General features: G+C 44.1%; 1 protein-coding gene across 4 annotated transcripts in view; it reads left to right on the top strand.

Moving 5' to 3' along the window:
* LOC140204076 (sodium- and chloride-dependent neutral and basic amino acid transporter B(0+)-like) overlaps positions 1 to 21,554 on the top strand; it is a 65,199-nt gene that overhangs the window by 3,278 nt on the left and 40,367 nt on the right. For all 4 annotated transcript variants that reach the window (XR_011887516.1, XM_072270380.1, XM_072270379.1 and 1 more), the window contains exons 4-5: positions 1,087 to 1,254; positions 8,061 to 8,199. Coding sequence is in view for 3 of the 4 variants with exons in the window: in XM_072270380.1 (XP_072126481.1) it covers positions 1,087 to 1,254; positions 8,061 to 8,199 (307 nt within the window). In the remaining variant the exon portion in view is untranslated. The remainder of the gene's footprint in view (positions 1 to 1,086; positions 1,255 to 8,060; positions 8,200 to 21,554) is intronic.

Genomic DNA, 21,554 nt, shown 5'->3' with positions numbered 1-21,554 from the left:
AAGCTAGATATTCAGTAGACAAGATTGCTAGAGGCAAATAACTTTCAACTTATTATGTGTTTTGTGTTCTGAATGCATCCAAAGCACATCTCATCCCAAAGGTGGTGACAGTGCAGCCTTCTCTCAACCTGGATTATGTGTTCAGGTCTCTGGAGAGACATGAACAATAAATTGTTGATGGAGGCAAGAGTCCTGGCAATATCATTTGCTTTAATTAAATGTTGTAATTGGGCTGCTGATAGATGGTCGGAGAGATTGAACAATTTGTATAAATAGTGTCTGTAAAAGTACATTTGAAGAGGGAGTTCAGTGTCTCTCAATTATTTGGTGTGTTCCTGGAGTGGAAAAGAGCATAAATTAATTCATTGGACAAAATGTGTGGGTGTTAGTGTGCTGCTTAATCTAAAGACTGAAGAGCAGATGTAACTCAAAGGAACAGTCAGTCTTGGGAAAACAGGATAGTGTTCTCACAGCCTTAGGAAGGAAATGTTTTTACTCTCCATCATGCCTCTGTCATTTAATGGTTACTACCTGCTTACTCACGAGGCAAAGCATGTTTATCATTCATGGCTAAACCTTTGAAAAGTATATGTTTCAATAAGATCCCCTCTCAGCCTTCTAAATTCCAGAGTATACAAGCCCAGTCGCTCCAATCTTTCGACATGTGACAGTCCCGCCATCCTGGGAATTGGACACGCTGGAGGCACGAAGCATGTTCCCGCTGATGGGTGACCCCAGAACCAGCGGCTACAGTTTAAGAATAAGGGGTAGGCCATTTAGAACAGGGTTGAGGAAAAGCTTTTTCACCCAGAGAGTGGTGGATAGATGGAATGCTGTGCCCCAGAAGGCTGTGGAGGCTAAGTCTCTGGATGCTTTCAAGAAAGAAATGGATAGAACTCTTAAAGATAGCGGAATCAAAGGTTATGGGGATAAGGCAGGAACTGGATACTGATTGTGGATGATCAGCCATGACCACAGTGAATGGTGGTGCTGGCTCGAAGGGCCGAATGGCCTACTCCTGCACCTATTGTCTATTGTCTATTGTCTATTGTCTATAATACATCTTGTTCCCTGTTCTGCGCAAAGGTGTGGGGATCACCATGATGATTGTGGTCACATGTTCCAACCTTGCCTACAACTGCATCATTGCCTACAGCCTGTTCTACCTGTTTGCCTCCTTCCAATCCCCTCTGCCATGGGTAGACTGCTTCAGCTGGTGGGGAGCAGATGAAACCTGCAGCAGGACACCCAGAGGTACTGTGTTCACATCTGCTGTGTAATGAATCCACAGCAAATGTTAATCTTTCAATCTGTCTGTCTGAACTATGAAGATATTTAGACTGAATAAAATGACAGATCTTACACTGATTAGAACTGTGGTTGATGCATGACTTCATTGGACAGACTAGCGCTGTGGGCATTGATGTGTAGCATTATGTTCTTTCTGGGCATTTTGACTGAGAAGTCCAGTCAATTATAGTGAATTCCAGTCCACTCTCAGTCCTTCCCTTTCTGACTTTCTACGCCATTTCGGTCTTGCCCTTCCCTTGCATTTTGTTTCATTCACAAGGCTAGATGTCGGACAATTAGTGACATTTTTGAGGTGTAATGAAACACTGACTTTATCTGGAAGTGATTACCCTTAAAATAATATGGCACCCCTCAGGAGGAACCACAGATTCAATCATGTTCTTAAAAAACACGATCAAAGCAAACCATCACACAGGAAAAAAGGGACACCTAATGACATTACTATTCATACAGTGCTCATTTTCTGACCTCAAGCATTAATTGCAGCTCAGTGCAACCCCCAAATCTCATACAACAGCCTCTACAACTAGAAGTACATCTTATAGGTCTGGGACTTAGTGTTTCAGTAGGAAATCTGCTTACATTGGGAGATATGCCTGGGCAATTTCAGAACCACCAACAGATTGCTCATAAATCTTCCAAAGTCCATCAGGTGTGCTGCATTTAATTGCTCAGTGTTTCTCCATCTGAGCCTCAGAAGCATTATGGGTGGCCATTCAGGGTGAGTCAGAAGCAGGGGACAAAGACTTGCCTGTCAACAAATACCAAAACATTTCAAATGTTTTCTTTTTAACATCACAACTTCTGAAGGGGATCAAAATCAGTGTTTGAATGAAACACAAGAGATATTCATTGTACCAAAGTAAGTAAAATTCATCTACAGACATCATCCTCTCACTTTCCAAGCTCTCTGTTCCACTGTTGAACTACTTACATTCTTTGCTCCACTGTCTCACTCTTGTCCAGCACGCCATCCACAGTTTTGGACTTCTCTAATTCTCCCTTGTCATTCTCAGTTCAGCATGACATATAACAATGTTTAAAGCAGAATCGTTGTAACCTTTAACAATTTATCTTAAAGTTTAAAGGCAGTTGATTCCATTTGTGGCTTTGAACGATATTTGGATGGAAAATTATTCATGAGGTTCTTGAAGGGTTTCATGATGTAAGACTATGTAAGGTTGTCTTTTTAAAAAGTCGGAACAAGCATAATGACTGAATGTTTGTGTAGATAACTTGTGGGGATCATGTAAACTTCCTCCTTTCTCCGTATACCAGTGCCCAGGAAGAGCAGGGTGAGCTGCCTTAGCGACAATTGTCCAGTAGCACTCACATCTATGGTGATGAAGTGCTTTGACAGGTTGATTATAGCTAGAATTAACTCCTATCTCAGCAAGGATCTGGACCCACTGCAATTTGCCTATTGCTGCAATAGGTTTACAGTGGATGCAATCTCACTAGCTCTTCATATGGCCTTTGATCAGAATGCTGTTTATTGACTACAGCTCAGCGTTTAACACAATAATTCCTACAGTTCTGATTGAAAAACTCCAGAAGCAGGGTCTCTGTAGCTCCCTCTCCAACTGGATCCTCAACTTTCTAACCAGATGACTACAACCTGTGTGGATTGGACATAACATCCCCACCTCACTGACAATCAACACTGGTGCACCTCAGAGAAGTACGCTTAACCCACAGCTCTACTCTCTCTACGTTCATGGCTTTGTGGCTAGGCACAGCTCAAATACCACCTATAAATTTGCTGATGGCTCGACTATTGTTGACAGAATTTCAGATGGTGATGAGAGGGCATCTAGGAGAGAGAGATATCAGCTAGCTGAGTGGTGTCACAGCAACAACCTTGCACTCAGTGACAGTAAGACCAAAGAACTGATTTTGGACTTCAGAAAGGGTAAGATGAGGGAACACAGACCAGTCCTCTTAGAGTGATCAGAAGTGGAAAACATGAGCTATTTGAAGGTCTTGGGTGTCAACATCTCTATGGATCTATCCTCGGCTCAACACACAAATGTAGTTACAAAGAAGCCACAACAGTGGCTATATTTCATTAGGAGTTTGAGGACATCTGGTACGTCAGCAAAGACACTCGCAAATTTCTACTTGTATACCGTGGACAGCATTCGAACTGACTGCATCACTGTCTAGTATAGAGGGTAGAGGTACACTGCACAGGATCAAAATTAGCTCCAGAGAGTTGTAAAGTTTGTCAGCTCCATCATGGGCACTAGCCTCCACAGTATCCAGGACATTTTCAAGGAGTGATATCTCAAAAAGGTGGTGTCCAGCATTAAGGATCCCCATTACCCAGGTCATGCTCACTTCTCATTGTTGAGAAGGGAGGAGGTGCGGAAGCCTGAAGACATACACTCAACAATTCAGGAACAGCTTCTTCCCCTCTGCTATCAGATTTCTGAATGGACATTGAACCCATGCACACTACCTCACTACTACTTTAAGTCTGTTTTTGCACTACTTATTTAGTAACATTTACTGCAAGTCACAGCTTTTTCTGTTCTTATGTATTGTACTGCTGCCACAAAGACAACAAATTTCACAATATAAGCTGGCGATATTAAACCTGATTCTTATTCTGATTATTCCAAGTTTTTCTGTGACAATCGCAACTCACCGAAGGAAATATTTATCCTTTAATTCCTTGATATGACATTCAGAATACTGGCATTGTAGAAGCACTCAGTGAAAGTCAACCATCACAGGTTGAGTAGTCACCAGAGCTGACTGTTTTATGAGTGCTGTACGCAGTCAGTCCCTCTCTGTCTGATATTTCTGAACTCTCAGTCACCTGGGGGAAAAAAAATCTTTGACAACAGTAATCCTGATTATGTCACTGGAAATTAAACATCTGTTCCCAGAGATGCCAGGTGGGAGAGCTGTATGCTCCTCTTGCAGAATGTGGGAAGGCAGGGAGCTCTCCAGTGTCCCTGACGACTACACCAGCAGGAAGTACAACCAGTTGCAGCTTCTAGCATTAAGGGGTTGGAGCTGGAACTGGATGCATTCCAGGTCATTCGGGTCACTAAGAGGTGATAGGTTAGACATATAGGGAGGCAATTGCACCCAAGGTGCAGGACACAGGAAACTGGGTGACAGCTAGGAAGGGGAAAGGGGTTAAACAGCTAATGCAGAGTACCACTGTGACCATCCCCCTCAACAACAGGTACACCACTTCGGACACTGCTGGAGGGGATGACTTAGCAGAGGGAAGTCACAACAGTCAGGACTCTGGCTTTGTTTCTCGAAAGGGAAGAAGGGAGAGGAGGTGGGCTGTGATGTTAGTGGATTTGTTAGTTAGGGGAACAGAAAGGATCGACTAAAAGGAGGCCCTGTGAATGAAAACAAGATTCCAGGATGGTATGTTGCCTTCTTGGTGCGAGGGTCCAGGACATCTTGGATTGAGTCCCCAACATTCTTAAGTGGGAGGGTGAACAGCCAGAGGTCGTGGTCCATGTAGGTACCAATGACATGGATAGGAGAGTGATAAAGTGGGTTCAGGAAATTAGGTGCGAAGTTAAAGGACAGGATCTCCAGGGTTGTGATCTCAGAATTGCTACTTATGAGGCCAGAAATGGGAAGATCATACAGTTTACCACGTAGCTAAAGTTTTGGTTAAGAGAGAGGGTGTTGGAATTTTGGATCATTGAGCTCTCTTGTAAGGAAGGTGGGACCTTTACAGAAGAGATGGTTGGCATTTAAACTGGAGGGGAACTAATCTGCTAGAGGGAAGGTTTGCCAGTGCTACATGCTGGGGGAAGGCTGTGCGGGTTTAAATTGGAGTTGCAAGGGGTATAGGAACAGATTGCCAGAACAGACAGTGGAGAGGCTGTAAAGATAGATGTCGTTATGACCTCAGGAACCAAAAGTTTGAGTGACTAATATTCTGAGCTGCTTACATTTCAATGGAAGAAGTATTGTAGGAATGGCAGATGAGCTCAGGGCATGAATCAACACATAGAATTATGATACTATGGTCATTAACGAGACTTGGTTGCAAGAAAGTCTGCTTAATATTCCAGGGTTCCATTGCTTTAGATATGATAGGGAGGGAGGGATTAAAGGAGGTGGGGTGGTATTACTAGTCAGGGAAAATGTCATGACAGTGCTCAGTTAGAACAGACTGGAGAACTTGTCTAGCAAAGCTTTATTGGAGAAATAATAAAGGTATGACCACATCAGTGGGGCTATACTATCGACCACCCCAAAATCTGCAGGATTTGGAGGAACAAATTTGTAGTGAGATCATAGACTCCTGAGAAACATAGGGTTGTGACAGTAGGTGATTTTTAACTTTCCACATATTGACTGGGACCCCCATACTGTAAAAGGGCTAGATGGGATAGAGTTTGTCAAATGTGTTCAGAAAAGCTTCCTTCATCAATATGTAGAAGTCCCAACGAGAGTGTGTGATATTTGATCTGGTATTAGGAATGAGACAGCAGGTGACGGAAGTTTGTGTAGGGTAACACTTTGCATCTAGTAATCATAATGCCATTAGTTTCAAAGTAAATAAGCAAAAAGATAGGTCTGTTCTATGGGTTGAGATTTGAAACTGGTGAAAGGCCAGTTTTGATGGTAGTAGTAATGATCTGTCAAGTGTGGATTGAGACAGGCTGTTTTCTGGCAAAGAAGTGGGAGGCCTTCAAAAGTGAAAATTTAAGACCACAAAGTTTGTATGTGCCAGTCAGAACAAAAAGTAAATATAATAGATTAAGGAAACCTTTGTTTTCAACAGATATTGAGGTCCTGGTTAAGAAAAAATGGGATGCATAGCAAGCCTAGGCAGATAGGAACAAACAAGGTACTTATGAAGTATAGGAAATGCAAGACAACACTTAAGAAAGAAATCAGGAGGCTAAAAGAAGGCATGGTGTTGATGTAGCAGACAGAATGAAGGAGAATCCTAAGAGGTTTTACAGATGTGTGAAGAGGGAAAAGACAACAAGGGACAAAACTGGTCCTCTGGAAGATCATAATGAAGCAAAAAGAGATGGGGGCTATCTTAAGTGATTTTTTTTTTTGTATTTATATTTACCCGGGAGATGGACACAGATTCTTTGCAAGTGAGGCAAAGCAGCAAGCAAGGTCATGGACCCAATACAGATTACAGAGGAGCAAGTGCTTGCTGTCTTGGGGCAAATTAGGGTGGGTACACCCCAGAGCTTGACAAGGTGTCTCCTCAGACCCTGTGGGAGGCAAGTGCTGAAATTGCAGGGACCCTGGCAAAGATATTTAAATATTTAGTGATAGGTCAGGTACCGGAGGTTTGGAGGCTAATGTTCCACTGTTTAAGAAAAGCTCTAAATACAAACCAAGAAATTATAGGCCCGTGAACTTGACTTCAGTATTGGAAAAGTTATTGGAAGGTATTCTAAGCGACCGGATATATGATTACTTGGATGGACATTGACTGATTAGGGATAGTCGGATGGCTTTGAGTGTTACAGGACGTGTCTAACCAATCTTACTGTGTTTTTCGAGAAAGTTTCCAGGAAAGTTGCTGAAGGCAATGCCTGGGTGTTGCCTACATGGACCTTAACAAAGCATTTGACAAGGTCCCGTAAGGGAGGTTGATCCAGAAGGTTCAGTCACTTGGCATTCAAGATGAGGTAGTAAATTGGGTGAGATGTTGACTTTGTGGGGCAGCCAGAGAGTGGTATTAGATGGTTGCCTCTCTGACTGGAGACCTGTTACTAATTGAGTGAAGCAGGGAGTGGTGCTGGGTCCATTGTTGTTTGTCATCTGTATCAATGATTTGGACGATAATGTGTTTGACTGGATCAGCAAATTTACAGATGACTCCAAGATTGTGAGTGTAGTTGACAGTGAGGAAGACTATAAGATCTTGCAATGGAATCTGGATCAGCTGGAAAAGTGGACTGAAAAGTGGCAGATGGAACTTAATACAGACAAGTGTGAAGTGTTGCACTCAATGAGGTCCAAACAGTATCGGTCTTTCACAGTGAATGGCAGGGCGCTGAGGAGTGCCGTAGAACAAAGGGATCTGGGAATACAGGTCCAACATTTATTGAAAATGATGGCACAGGTAGATACAGTCATAAAGAAAGCTTTTGGCACATTGGCCTTCACAAATCAAGTACGGAGTGTGAGATGGGAGGTTATGTTGAAGTTCCATAAGTCATTGGTGAGCCCTAATCTGGAATATTGTGTGGAGTATTAGTTACCTACCTACAGGAAAGATGTAAATAAGATTGAAAGAGTTTAGAGAAAATTTACAAGGTTGTTGCCAGGACTGGAGTACCTGACTTATAAGGAACAATTGAATAGGGTAGGACTTTATTCCTTGGAACGTAAAAGATTGTAGAGAGAATTTTATGCAGTTTATAAAATTTTGAGGGATACAGATAGGGTAAGTGCAAGCAGGCTTTTTTCCACAGAAGTTGGATGGGACTACAACTATAAGTTATGGGTTACGAGTTAAAAGTGAAAAGTTTAGTAGGAACATGAGGGGAAACTTCTTCACTCAGAGGATTGTGAAAGTGTGCAATGAGCTGCTGGCTCAAGAGGCACATGCCAGCTCAATTTCAATATTTAAGAGAAGTTTGGATCAGCACATGGAATGGGAGGGCTATAGTCCTGGTGCAGGTCGATGGGAGTAGGCAACTTTAATTGTTCAGTATGCACTAGATGTTCTGTAATTTTCTATGACTATGAAACTATATGCTTTTTCTAACCCACACTCTGTTTTCCAGATCTGCTCTGCAATCTCACTCTGAAAAACGGATATTCTGAAATTGTTAATACAACATGGCTGCAGAGAAACAATAAAACTTGCTCCAATGGATCCGAAATCTACGTTCCTCACCAGAGCCCAAGTGAGCAATACTGGGAGTAAGTAAATTGCAATTCCCTTACAACCTTGTAACAACACCTTCCTCCTGGGGAGGATCTGTTACGTACCCCGTAACTGGGTTGCCAAACCAGCAGAAATGGATCACTCAGTTGGAGTCCGGATTACTAGAACTAAGAAAGTTTTATTAAAGAAACAAGCAACACAGTACTCTAATCAAAAGGATAATGAATGCAACAGTTCAGCAATGATAAACACACATGTACACAGAATTAAGATAACAGGATCAATCAAGCTCTATCGTTGTCTAGGGGTAAATGACCAGTTTCAAAGTGACGCAAAGTTCAGTTCAATTGAGTTCAGTTCAGTTCACAGTAATCACTGCCGTGGGAGAGAGAGAGAGAAAGCGAATGAATATTCAAAAACGGCTTCCACACAGACCTTTGATATTCCTCGCAGTCAGCTTTCGGGCGAGCCCTTTGTGATGTCTTCTGAGGTCACCAACTGTGACCCCTCCGTTTCCAGATACGATCGTTTCTCCGCGGTGAACCTGGCACCCAGGCAAAGGTGGACGCACACCAGGTTCCCACCGATCGTACCTTTCCACCCTGTGCGTCTATGGCTTGGTCCCGCGACCAGCCCTCCAAAAACTCCCACTGACTTGTGGGAGACGCACCGCTTCCAGGGTGTCGTGTGTGTCTTGCCTTAGCGAACCTGTCCTTTTTTATCCCCCTGCTGGGGTATCGCCTGTCCATCACTTTAAACAGTTCAGGGTTCAAAGAGGAGCCGGTCTTGACAGCTCTCCCGTCTCTTCATTAACATCTCCAAATGCTGCTCCATTGGTTTCCTTATCTCTCTTTCTCCTGAAGACAGGTGGCAGACCAACTGCTGATCCCACTGGTGCCAGCACAGGACAGTTAACATCTTAGTCTGTGTGTACTTTCGTCACACCCCTCACCTTTAAGGATTTTTACCGGGGTAAAAATTACAAACATGAATACATTATTTGATACACACAAATATACATCTTTATCAGCTATTTGGCTAATACAGTGAATTTTAAGTTGTCAACACCTGACAGACAGTCAGCAATCACATTTTCTGTTCCTTTTATATGTGTTATTAATAACCCCTTAAACCAGGCTCCAACTTAGCAAACTTCATAGTGGCCAAAAACACTGATGAATTGCGGTCAATGTAACCTCTCATTGGGTTTTGTCCCGGACCACAATAACAAGGGTCGTCCCATCCCGACTTAGTTTTCTCTCGCAAGGGCTTAGTAGGAGGGGGAGGGGTAGTAACCGCAGAGTTATTGCAAAACTTCCTACAGTACCCCACCATCTCCAAGAGCCTTCTGAGGGCCCTCTTGTCTGTCGGGGTTGGGATGTCAGAGATAGCCCGCACTTTAGCTTGCATCGCTGCCAGCTGCCCCTGTGTTACCACAATTCCCAGATAAGTGACCTTCGTGTGGCCGAACTCATTTTTTTCAAGGTTCACTATCAAGCTGGCTTCAGACAGCCGTATTACATCGCCAATACACACCTCTGTGTTCGTCAGCCCTTTCGTCACTGAATTACTCATTCTATAGGGCTTTTGCTCACTAGGTTACCCTAGCGTAACAAACACCACCCAACGTCCCAGTTCTTTGCATCGCCTCGGGACAATCAAACACACGTGTTTAATTACTTAATTAATTACTTTAATTAATTACTTCTCCTAAAGAGTCGCTTTGTTCAGGGATTAAGGGAGAGACCTTATCAGCAGAGCTGGCCAAAACAATAGCCTTCTCCCATCTGGTCGATACCATACTCATCTTTGCAAAATGGTTCTTTTTTCTTATCAGGGGGACCCTAGCTTCATTGATTTCCACGCTAACACCGACTAGGTTCGTTAACATATCAAAAGCCTGTGACCATCTCAGTTCGCGTCTGCCATAATCAATAACATCTTTCCTCCTGTGCAGCCGGTAAACCTCTTTCATGATTCCACCAACTGTATCCTCCAGCACCTCAAAATGTCCACCGAGGGGTACGTTGTGGGCCAGGTTAAAAATGTCATCCCCATAACTCTTTTGCACCACCCCCCAGTCCTCATCTGTGGGTACGGTACTTGGTCTCCCTTTCTTCCTTAGTACTTCCTCCTCCACACAATAGCCTACTGGCTCCCTTCTTAATTCTGCGTCAGAGAGAGCTGTCTCCGCCAAAACCATCAGCCCCTCGTCTCGCTCCTGCGCCTGCACAAATTCCTTCCTGGCTAATGCTAAGTCTGTCTCAGCTCCCTCACTACCTCTTGTTTCACTACACTCCTTCTTTTCACTTTCTACCTCCTCCTGGTATGTCTCAGCTAAATTTACTTCGGCAGTCCCCGGATGAACCTGTGAGTCCATGGGCGGGGCCTCAATGCTGGCAGGCTGACCTGTCAATCTCACTGTCGAGAACACAATTCCCCCGGCGAGGTCATTACCAAGCAAGATTTCCACGCCTTTCATCGGTAATTCGGGCCTCACCCCGATCGTGACTGGTCCAGAGACCAGGTTGCTTTGTAGGTGTATCTGGTGCAAAGGGACTGCCTCTGTCCCTTCCCCAATACCTTTGACCTTGACCTCCCCAGTCTGGGTCTCTGAGCTAAACTCTAATACACTCTTCAGTATTAGTGACTGACACGCTCCCGTGTCTCTCCAGATCCGCACTGGAACTGGTTTTAACTCCTCCTTCACTGACACCAATCCGGCCGAGGTAAACCTCTCGCGCCCTTCCTGAACTTTGGCAGACCTTTCCTCTCCTAGCGGTTTGTTTACCAGCTCGATACAGCCAGTCAAAATCGCCGTTTTTCCTTTTCCCGTCTCCTTCTTTGGGGCAAAGCACCTGGACGCAAAGTGTCCGACTTTCCCACAATTATAACAGACGACCCCAGGAGACTTCCTACCAGACTGCTCCCGGTTTACCTTATCCTTCTCACTAGTCCCCGGCTTACTTTCTGACTTTTCTGGCGGACTCTCCCCGCCGTCCTGGCGACCCTTCTGGTAGCCTTTAATCGGGGCAAACTTCCTTCTATGCGTCAACGCGTACTCATCCGCTAACTTAGCAGTTGCGGCTAATGTGGCTGCCTCTTTCTCATCTAGGTAGGGTCTCATACCCTCAGGGACACAACCTTTAAACTGCTCAATCAGGATCAGCTGTAGCAGTCTGTCATAATCCCAATCTACCCCCTTCGAGGCACACCAACACTCACAATATGTCTGCATCTCATGGGCAAACTCTAAATACGTGCGGTCCCACTGCTTCCTCGCATTCCGGAACCTCTGCCGGTATGCCTCCGGGACCAACTCATAATTTCTGAGGATAGCCTCTTTCACCACCTCATACCTCTGGGCATCTTCACAGCCCACTTATCCCTCGGCCAGTCCTGACTTGTAGCAACTTTTTCGAAATGGAGAAAGTACCGATCCACATCGGTATCGTCAAATGGGGGAACCAGCCTAACCTCCTGGGTCGCCCGGAACCCTCGACCTTGGTTCGGCACGGGCCCCTGCACTGCCCTTATCTTTAACTTCTCCAGCTCAAATTCCCTTTCCCTCTGTTTCTCCTCTCACTCCAACTGCCTTTCTTCTTGCTCCAACTGTCTCTCTCTCTCCTGCCTTTCTAACTGCTTCCCTTCGTGTTCTAACTGCCGTACCCGGAACTCGTGCTCGAGTCTCAGTTTTTCAAGCTGCACCTGTACCGCGTCTCCAGCAGGTTTTTCAATAGACACCACCTCCAGCTCCCCTTGGGGAAACACACCTTTAGATACATAGTGCTCTACGATAGCTCTGTGCATCTCCTCTCTCCTCATTGTCGACTTCCCCTCAACAAGATTCAACCGTTTGGCCACAGCTGCCAATTCTGCTTTCCTGGCATCCTCTAATGCCTCCAAGGTTGGCGCCTTTAGAAATTCCTCAATCTCCATTTCTGCTGTTTGCCTTTTCTTTCTTTCGGGAATTTTAACCCAATCAATTTACTCCGTCCCAAATTTAGCATTCAAAATCACGGACGAGAACCCCACTTACGTTACGTACCCCGTAACTGGGTTGCCAAACCAGCAGAAATGGATCACTCAGTTGGAGTCTGGATTACTGGAACTAAGAAAGTTTTATTAAAGAAATAAGCAACACGGTACTCTAATAGTAAGGATATAAATGCAACAGTTCAGCAATGATAAACACACATGTACACAGAACTAGGATAATAGGGTCAATCAGCTCTATCGTCGTCTAGGGGTAAATGACCAGTTTCAAAGTGACGCAAAGTTCAGTTCAATTGAGTTCAGTTCAGTTCACAGTAATCACTGCCGTGGGAGAGAGAGAGAGAAAGCGAATGAATATTCAAAAACGGCTTCCACACAGACCTTCGATATTCCTCGCAGTCAGCTTTCGGGCGAGCCCTTTGTGATGTCTTCTGAGGTCCCCGACTGTGACCCCTCCGTTTCCAGATACGATCGTTTCTCCGCAGTGAACCTGGCACCCAGGCAAGGGCGGACGCACACCAGATTCCCGCCGATCATACCCTTCCACCCTGTGTGTCTATGGCTTGGTCCGGCGAACAGCCCTCCAAAAACTCCCACCGACTTGTGGGAGATGCACCGCCTCCAGGGTCTCGTTACCTCGGGGTGTAGTGTGTGTCTTGCCTTAGCGAACCTGTCCCTTTTTATCCCCCTGCTGGGGTATCGCCTGTCCATCACTTCAAACAGGTCAGGGTTCAAAGAGGAGCTGATCTTGACAGCTCTCCCATCTCTTCATTAACATCTCCAAATGCTGCTGCATTGTTTTCCTTATCTCTCTTTCTCCTGAAGACAGGTGGCAGACCAACTGTTGATCTCACTGGTGCCAGCACAGGACAGCTACATCTTAGTTTATGTGTACTTTCATCACAGATCAAAGTGCAAAGTTGTCAGCCCCACATCAAACAAATGGAAACTTGTGTGTGCCCAGTTCACCAGATTCCCAGCATCTGCTGATGGAGAGTCCATGAAAGCAAATCCATAGGCTATGGGCACACTTCCGTGATGGGGCAAGTGAATTTGGGTAAGGTTATCCCCTTTGGCTCAAGAGCCTGATGATTGAGGGGTAATAACTGTTCCTGAAACTAGTGGTGCAGGTCCTGAGGCTCTTGTACCTTCATCCGGATTGCAGCTGTGAGAACACGATTGGGTGGGGTTTTCTTGATGATGGATGCTCTTTCCTGTGACAACAGTTCATAATGATGTGCTTAGTAGTGGGGAGGGCTTTACCCATGATGGACTGGACTGTATCAACTACATTTTGCAGGATTTTCTGTTCAAGGGCAATGGTGTTTCCATGCCAGGCTGTGATGCAGCCAGTCAACATACTCTCCACTACACATCTATAGAAGTTAGCAGTTTTAGATGCCATACAGAATCTCTGCAAACTCCTAAGGACGTAGAGGCACTGCTGATGCTGCAGAAGCTATGGACAACCCCTCTCACCCCTCACGACATACTGGACAAACAGAGGAGCAGCTTTAGTATCCGACTGACTCCACCGAGGTGTACCACTAAATGGCACAGGAGATCCTTTCTCCCTGTGGCTATAACACTCTACAACTCCTCCTCCTTAAGTATATGTGGTCTCATTGTACATCTCTATTTTGCTCTATTACTTTTCAATGCACATTTTTTTATTTTAAAGTATATATTTCTGACTAAGCAACCTTGAAACAGTAATTTCTTTTGGGATAAATAAAGTTTTACCTTACTTTATCTTGATTGCACTTACAGTACAGGCTGGGTCCAGGACAGGTCCTCTGAAATGAACACCGAAGAATTTAAAGTTGCTGACTCTCTCCATCTCTGATCCTCCGATGAGGACTGGCTCATGGACCTCTGGTTTTCTCCCCCTGAAGATAATAATTAGCTCCCTGGTGAGGCTGACATTGAGTGAGAGGTCGTTGCTGTGACAGCTTTTAGCCAGATTTTCAATCTCCCTCCAATATGTTGATTTGTCACCACTTTTGATTCAACCTGTGCCAGACATGTTGTCAGCAAACTTGAATATGGCATTGGAGCTGTGCTTAGCCACACAGTCATAAGCGTAAAGCTAGAAGCGTAGAGAGTTAAGCACACTGCCTTGTGCTGCACCCGTGCTGGTGGAGATCGTGGCGTAGACATTCTCAATCTAAACTGATTGGGAAATCCAGGAACCATTTGCACAAGGAGGTGTTGAAGCCAAAATCTTGAAGCTTATCGATTAGTTTTGAGGGGAGAATGATATTGAATGCTGAGCTGTAGTTAATAATGAACATTCTGATGTATGCCTCTTTGCTGTCCAGATGTTCCAGGTTCAGTGAAGAGCCAATGAGATAGCATCTGCTGTGGACCTGTTGATTTGGTAGGCAAATTGGAGTGGATCCAGTCACTTCTCAGGCAGGAGTTGATATGCAACTCGCAATGACAAACCATGAGGTTAAATATCTCAGAACACTCCAGCCAGTTAATCAACACAGATCTTCGGTACTTGGTCAGGTACCCCATCTGGGCCGGATGCTTTCTGTGGGTTCACTCTCCTGAAGGATGCTTGCATGTCGGCCTCAGAGGCTGAAATCACAAGACCATCAGGGGTCTACAGGGTTTTGTGATGGCTCCTCCATGTTTTGACAGTCAAAAGTGAACACAGAAAGCGTTTGAGTTCATCTGGAAACAAAGCCCTGTTGTCGTTTATGTTCCTTGATTTAACCTTATAAGAGATGATAGTATTCAAGCCCTGCCACAACTGTCCAGCATCCTTCATTGATTCAAGTTTAGTCAGAATTGCCACTTTGCCCGTGAGATAGCTTTCCAGAGATTGTACCTGATGACTTGTAACTTTTCTTGGTGACCAGACTTGAATGTCTCTGACCAGGCCCTCAGCAGATTGTGGAACTCATGGTTCAGCCAGGGCTTCTGGTTGGGGAAGACTCTGAATGATTTTGTGGAGACTGACTTGCCTACAACTGTTTCAATAAAGTCTGTGACAACCATAGTGCTTTCATTCAGATTCACAGACAAAACCTTGAATACGACCCAGTCCACCAACTCAAAGCAATCCTACAGCTGCTCCTCTGCCTTCTGTGACCACATCTTTGTTGCCCTAATCTCTGATGCTTTGCTCTTTAGCCCCTGCCTGTATGCAAGAAAGAGGTCAGCTAAGTGATCAGATTTACGGAAATGTGGTCTGGGCATGGAACAGGAGGCATTCCTTATCTTAGTATACCAGTGGTCTAGTGTCAAAGTACATTTATTGTCAAAGTATGTACATGGTATACAACCCTGAGATTTGTCTTCCTGCAGACTGCCTCGAAACACACAACGCAGAAAAAAAAACTAAATCAAACAAACTGTAAAAAACAAGCAAATAACACACAGGATTTTAAACGTCAAACTGCAGAGCCTCGAAACAGTCTAGGAATATTCAGTACAGTTCAGTACTGTGTTGTTTGTTGACTGCAGGGCCACAGAACCCAACTGCTCCATTCAAAATGACACAAAATGGCAATAAAAGAGGAGTAACCGAAAACCAGAAACACATTTAACATGAACTGCAGCGGTTCTAAACAAGTCCAAACCATATCTTCCTCTGGCAGCAGTAAGTGAGAGGGATAGGGAGACTGGTCAAACACAGACAGACAGCCTTCCACTCTCATTCTCGTTGATTTCAATCCTGCGCGACACTTTAATTGGTGAGCTTGGTGTGAAGTGGAGTCAATTGAGTCCTCCAGACCTCACACTCCAATCCAAACCTCATGTGTAGTGCACTGCCCAATTAAGACATAAGATGATCATTCTTTTACAGATTTGTATCTTTCGTCTGCTCCCTGAATTGAAAATCCAGGGTCTCTTTTCTAAGTATTCATCAAAGATCTTTGTTGCGATATCAGGTTCCTGTGTATCTGTAGGTTCAGTTAGGATTTAAATCCTATTTCCAAGTCTAATATCCTTAAATTCTCATGGTCTTTTTCCATTAAAATAGTACCATATCAATACTCCAGACCATATATGTTAATTTCTTTTTGGTTGTCTTATTACCACCTCCATTTTCCACATTACTAAGAGTGCATCATCCTAGTTATTGGCAGTTGGGTGAAAAGATATGTTTTTAACAATTTTCACACATGAGTCTAGTGACCATATTTTACCACATTGCTTGAACTTGGCTTCTGGTTATCTTCTTTTACCATAGTTACAACTAGCTCTACTGCCTGAAGTTGAGGAACTGGCTTTTGAAAATGTTCTCAATGTAGAGAGAACTGTGTCTATGTTGGAACTGGCTAAGTCTACAACCCTTTGCAACCTCTTGCATTCCCTGCCATGCCGACCACAATCTGACTCTGAGTCATCCGAAAACTTCGAGCTCTGATCAGCTCTCCGACGCTGAGTACTGATCGCCATCTCTGTCCAAACGATTTGACCTCCTTCTCGGTCGCCAAAAGCAGGCAAGGCCGGGGGATTTGAGGCCTACCCTCTGAAAGATTCTCGACCACACAGTAACAACAGCAGCGAACGGGCATTTCAGAAATTTCTCCAGATATTCCTCTGTGCTTTCACGTCCATTCTCCATCAAATCAGAATTGTCCACGGCCCCTATTTAACAGATACGATATCATTTTTCACCGGAGGGCTGCACATATGCAGGTGCGCCGCCAATCAAGGTACAAATGGGAGACAGCTGACCAGTAGTTTGAGGACATTGTATATGGGCTCCCAGAGCCAACCAGCTGCAACACCAATCTCACACTGCCCCATTAATCCACTACCACCATTATTCAAATCCAGGAACTAGCACTTAATTACTCACTATTCCCCAAACCACTAAACTCGATACCACACAAAGCCCATTCTTGCAGATCTCACTGCTGCCACAGCAACCTATTCACTGTGGTGGAAACTTCACGCTATCATGGAAATCAACACTTTTTCAGACCTTAATGTTTAAAGAAGAGTTGAGAATCTCTTCAGCAGTCTCTTCCACCTTCTTTGATTTGCTGTAAGATTCTTCTTTTTAATTAATTCAGTGGGCTGTGGGCCTTGTGGAATCACGGTGATGTGCCCTCTCCTTAAACTCAATTTTGTTATATTTTGTTACTTTGAAACTAATCAAAAGAAAAGCACTGGAGCCCAGGGATAACATGTCTGCTCTTCATTTTACTTCATTGAGGTGCACACATATGGTGTGGTGACATAATAACATATGCCATTCACATACTTCTTACATATAACCCTTAATGAATCATGCAAGCAAAAAAGAATGCTTAATCAAACAACATATTTGCACGACACAAATATTACTGAAATATTGAATGTACTACACTCCTCCCTGCTTAGTTGTAAACTCCAACTCAATAGAGAATGACTCTCAATGTATATACACAGTAAACTATATACTATAATTATAATATAGACATCCACTGCATTGTCAAGTTTAAATTGTCCCATTCAGGCCTGAAGATTTAATCACTGTGGAGGATTTCTTACTCTTGTGGGATAATGTTTTTCCTGACAAGGGGGTCACTGTTTGGCAGGAGAGACTTGTGGTTGTGAAACAGTCTCAGGTTCTGGGACCTCTTCCGTGGTGGTTGTAGGAGTTGACTCTGGGACTCCAGCAAGTTGCTCTGACAGCTCTGGCCACACTTCTTCTCTACAGTTGACTCTGCTCTCCTCAGCTGATAGATGCATCATCACCAGATAATATCAAACACAATCTCTACTGTGTAGGAGAGCAGTTCAGTTCTGTCCTTAATCTTTCCAAGCATCCAATTCTGATCACCTCTGTAGTCCCTCACCATGAATACTTGTCCAGGAGTGAAACATCAAACCTCCTTTTTGATGAGCCTTCTTATTTGTCTCAGCTGTTTGCCCGGCATACTGCTGAGGTTGACTTTGAGGAGATCCAACTGTGAGCACAAGGGATGATGCAGGAACAACATAGCTGGTGAGGTTTTGATTATGGAGTGTGTTGCATTACGAGTTGCAAGGAGGAATTTGGCGAGCTTCTGATTCAGTGTTAGTATAGAGTGTTCTGCTGACATTACTTGCAGTGCATTCTTTAGACTCTGGACAAACCTTTCCACCAAGCCATTTGTGGCTGCCTGTTGCGGTACAGATGCAATATGTCTTAGTTCATTTATCTTCAAGAATAACTGAAGCTGTTCCACAACAAACAGTATTTCATTGTCACTGACTAAGTGTTCTGAAACACAAGTTCTTCAGGGGAGATTTCTCAACACATCAACACTGTGCGAGGCTGTAGTGGAGACGATTGGGACACTTCCGGCCACTTTGTGGCTGCATCCACTACTACCAACAAATTTGTGCCCATGAATGGTCTGGCAAACTCCACATGAATCCTCTGCCAGGGCAATGCAGGCCGTTCCCAGGGATGGTGAGGCACTGCGCTTGGAATCTTCTGGATGTGTTAGCATCCCAAACAGTATATGGCAATCTGTTTGATCAGCTGATCTATCGCAGGCCACTAGGCAATCAGCATGTAGCTACTCCAACACTTTAGCTCTCAGCTTGGATGGTACAACAACTCTGAATCCTCACATAAAGCAACCCCTGTCAAGGGCAGGTTCATACTGATGCTGGTTAAAATGTGAGAACTGGAGTCCTGCTGACACTCCAGTGATTTGGACTTGATGCAGTGGGGTGTCTTTTCTGGTTTCCCTTTGGATCATCTCTGCGTAATAGGCTGACTTTCAATTTGCATTAGGGAGAATATGTCAAGAGTAGTGTACTTTTTATAAATTTTTCAGTTATTTCCTTTTCCAAGGGTAAACAGGACAATCCATCAGCATTTCCACGATTAGTTTCCATTGAATTTGATCTTTTAATTGTGTCCTTCAAGAAACAAAGCCAATCTCTGTATTCATGCTGCTGCTGTCGGTAGAACACCCTTTCGTGGATTGAAAATGGACACCAGTGGTTAGTGATCAGTAATGAGGGTAAACTCTCTCCTGTACTGGTTGAAATGGTTCAGGTCCCAAGCTAGACTCAAGGGATCTCTGTCAATCTGTGCATAACTTTTCACTGCAGCAGTAAAGGACATGATGTAAAGGCTATGGGACAGTGACTTCCATCACATATGACATGACTGCACCTATATTGTAAGGTGAGACATCACAGGAAAGCTTCACTGGATAATGTGGATCATAATGACTGTCTGACATCACCATTTCCTTTGTTTTTTGGACAGCTACCTCATACTGCTTTGTTCACTGCCATTTCTTCCTGAAATGTAGAAATGAGTTCAAGGGACAGAGCACAATCACCAAGTTTGGCAAGAACCTGTTATAATATTTGCCAAATCCGAAAAAGGACCACAGCTATGACATGCCCTTTAACCATGGGGCATCCACCACCACTTGAATTTTCTCAGCACAGTTGTGTAATGCTTATGCATCAATGGTGTGACCACAGTAGGTGATGCTTGGTTTCAAGAATTTACATTTGTTGTGTTGTGCTCTGAGCCCATAATCATATAACCTTTTTAGCACTGTCTTGAGATCCTGCAGATATTTCTTGTCATCCTTACCGGTGAAAATGATGACATCCAGGTAACACCATGTGTCTGGGTAGCCTTGAAATACCCATTCCATAGCTTTCTTCCAGAATGCAGGTACAGATCCAACCCCGAAAATGAGCCTATTGTAGCGATATAGTCTACTGTGAGTGTTTATGGTGAGAAACACTTTGGACTCTTCTTCCATCTTCACCTGTAGGTAGGCCTCAGACAAGTCCACTTTGCTGAAGTGTCTTCCCCCAGAAAAGTGCAAAGATATCCTCTCCTGAGCAGAAGGTAATGATCTACTTTTAGTACTGGGTTGGTGGTGACTGTTATGTCTTTCTTGATGTGGTTTGTTTATCTCTAATTACTGGATCTCACTACTAAGTTCACAGCTGTTGTTGATTGCTCATTATTGCATTGTTAAGCAATGACCTTTCGTCATCGGGGCAGCCATTTTATATTGTTTCTACATTTCAGTCAGTTAGAAGCAATTGATTTGAAGTTGAGAGAGCTTCAATCACTATTTGAATCTGCCTTCGTTAGAATGTTGAGAAGTATTGCCGTTTTACACCAGCTCCTTGCGTACTGTAACATATTGGTGAATAATAAAACCATCTTCAACTACTGATATGCCAGGACTGGAGTTATCTATCTGTCTAGCTTGAGGAAATTGGGGAAACCACTTGGGTGAGGACAGAATAGTGACCTTAATATTACCACAGATCCTGACAGACCCATTCTTCTTGTCTATTGGGACCACTTGCGTTCCCCATGGGCTCCTCTCAGCCTTGGGCAGAAATCCTTCAGCCTCCATGTGATCCAGCTCACTGGCTACTTTATCACAGATTTTTTTTATCACCTTCTGGAGCATGTCCTCTTCTCAAAGCTACCATCAGCTAGGAGGTACAGGAGCCTGAAGATCCATATTCAGTGATTCAGAAACAGCTTTTTCCTCTTCACCATCAGATTTCTAAATGAACCCATGAATACGACCTCATTATGGTGTACAATTTATTTTTAATAACTTATACTAACGTAATGCTTTTGTACTTTACTGCTGTCTCAAAACAACAATTTTTATGGCTTAAGACAGTGATAATGAATCTGATTCTGAAGGTACGCCCACAACTCTTTTAGTGTTCAGACAGTGACGATGAAGGAGAGGTAATGGGTAACATAGTGGGAAATGTGGTTGAAGGAGAGGTAATGGGTAACATAGAAGGAGAGGTAATAGGTAACATAGAAGGAGAGGTAATGGGTAACATAATGGGAAATGTTGTTGTACAATTACAAATACTGTTCTCTCCCTGGCACTAGAGGTTGCTGGTTGGAAAGAGCTGTTGGAGTAGCCTACAAAAGTAACTACAGTAGACTTTGCTGATTTCACATGCCGCAGCTATACTAAACAGATAAAAAAGGGCAGAAATATTCAGAGCCAACATGACACCAATCAGGTAGGCTTCTTGATGGTGCTGAGCTGTGCTAGTGCAGTGTTGTTGCTGTTAGAGCTGCCAAAGTTTGATGTTCAAGTATATGGTATTACATCACTCTCCTACCTTGTGTCTTCTGGGTAGTGGAAAGGTTGTAAGGTACAAGGAGGTGAGTACTCTCCAGGACACCCCAACTGCAAATCTCAGTAAGTCTGCTGGGGAAGTCAAAGACTCAATGTCTATGAATCCACGAGTCTGCTGGAGGCTGAAGACTGCCTGTCCTGGGGTTAGAGGACTTTGTATGTGTGTGTGTGTGGGTGGGACGGAGGGCTTGTTTTGCTGTAGTTGCTTTGTCGTGAGGTATGTCTTGTTTTGTTGTGATCTGTGTTGTTCCACAGAGCATGGTGAACATGGTATGTTGGCCCCGTGGAGT

Source organism: Mobula birostris, chromosome 10 (assembly GCF_030028105.1).
Source record: "Mobula birostris isolate sMobBir1 chromosome 10, sMobBir1.hap1, whole genome shotgun sequence".
In the NCBI taxonomy this organism is placed as follows: domain Eukaryota; kingdom Metazoa; phylum Chordata; class Chondrichthyes; order Myliobatiformes; family Myliobatidae; genus Mobula; species Mobula birostris.
This window is presented reverse-complemented; position numbering and strand designations above follow the sequence as displayed.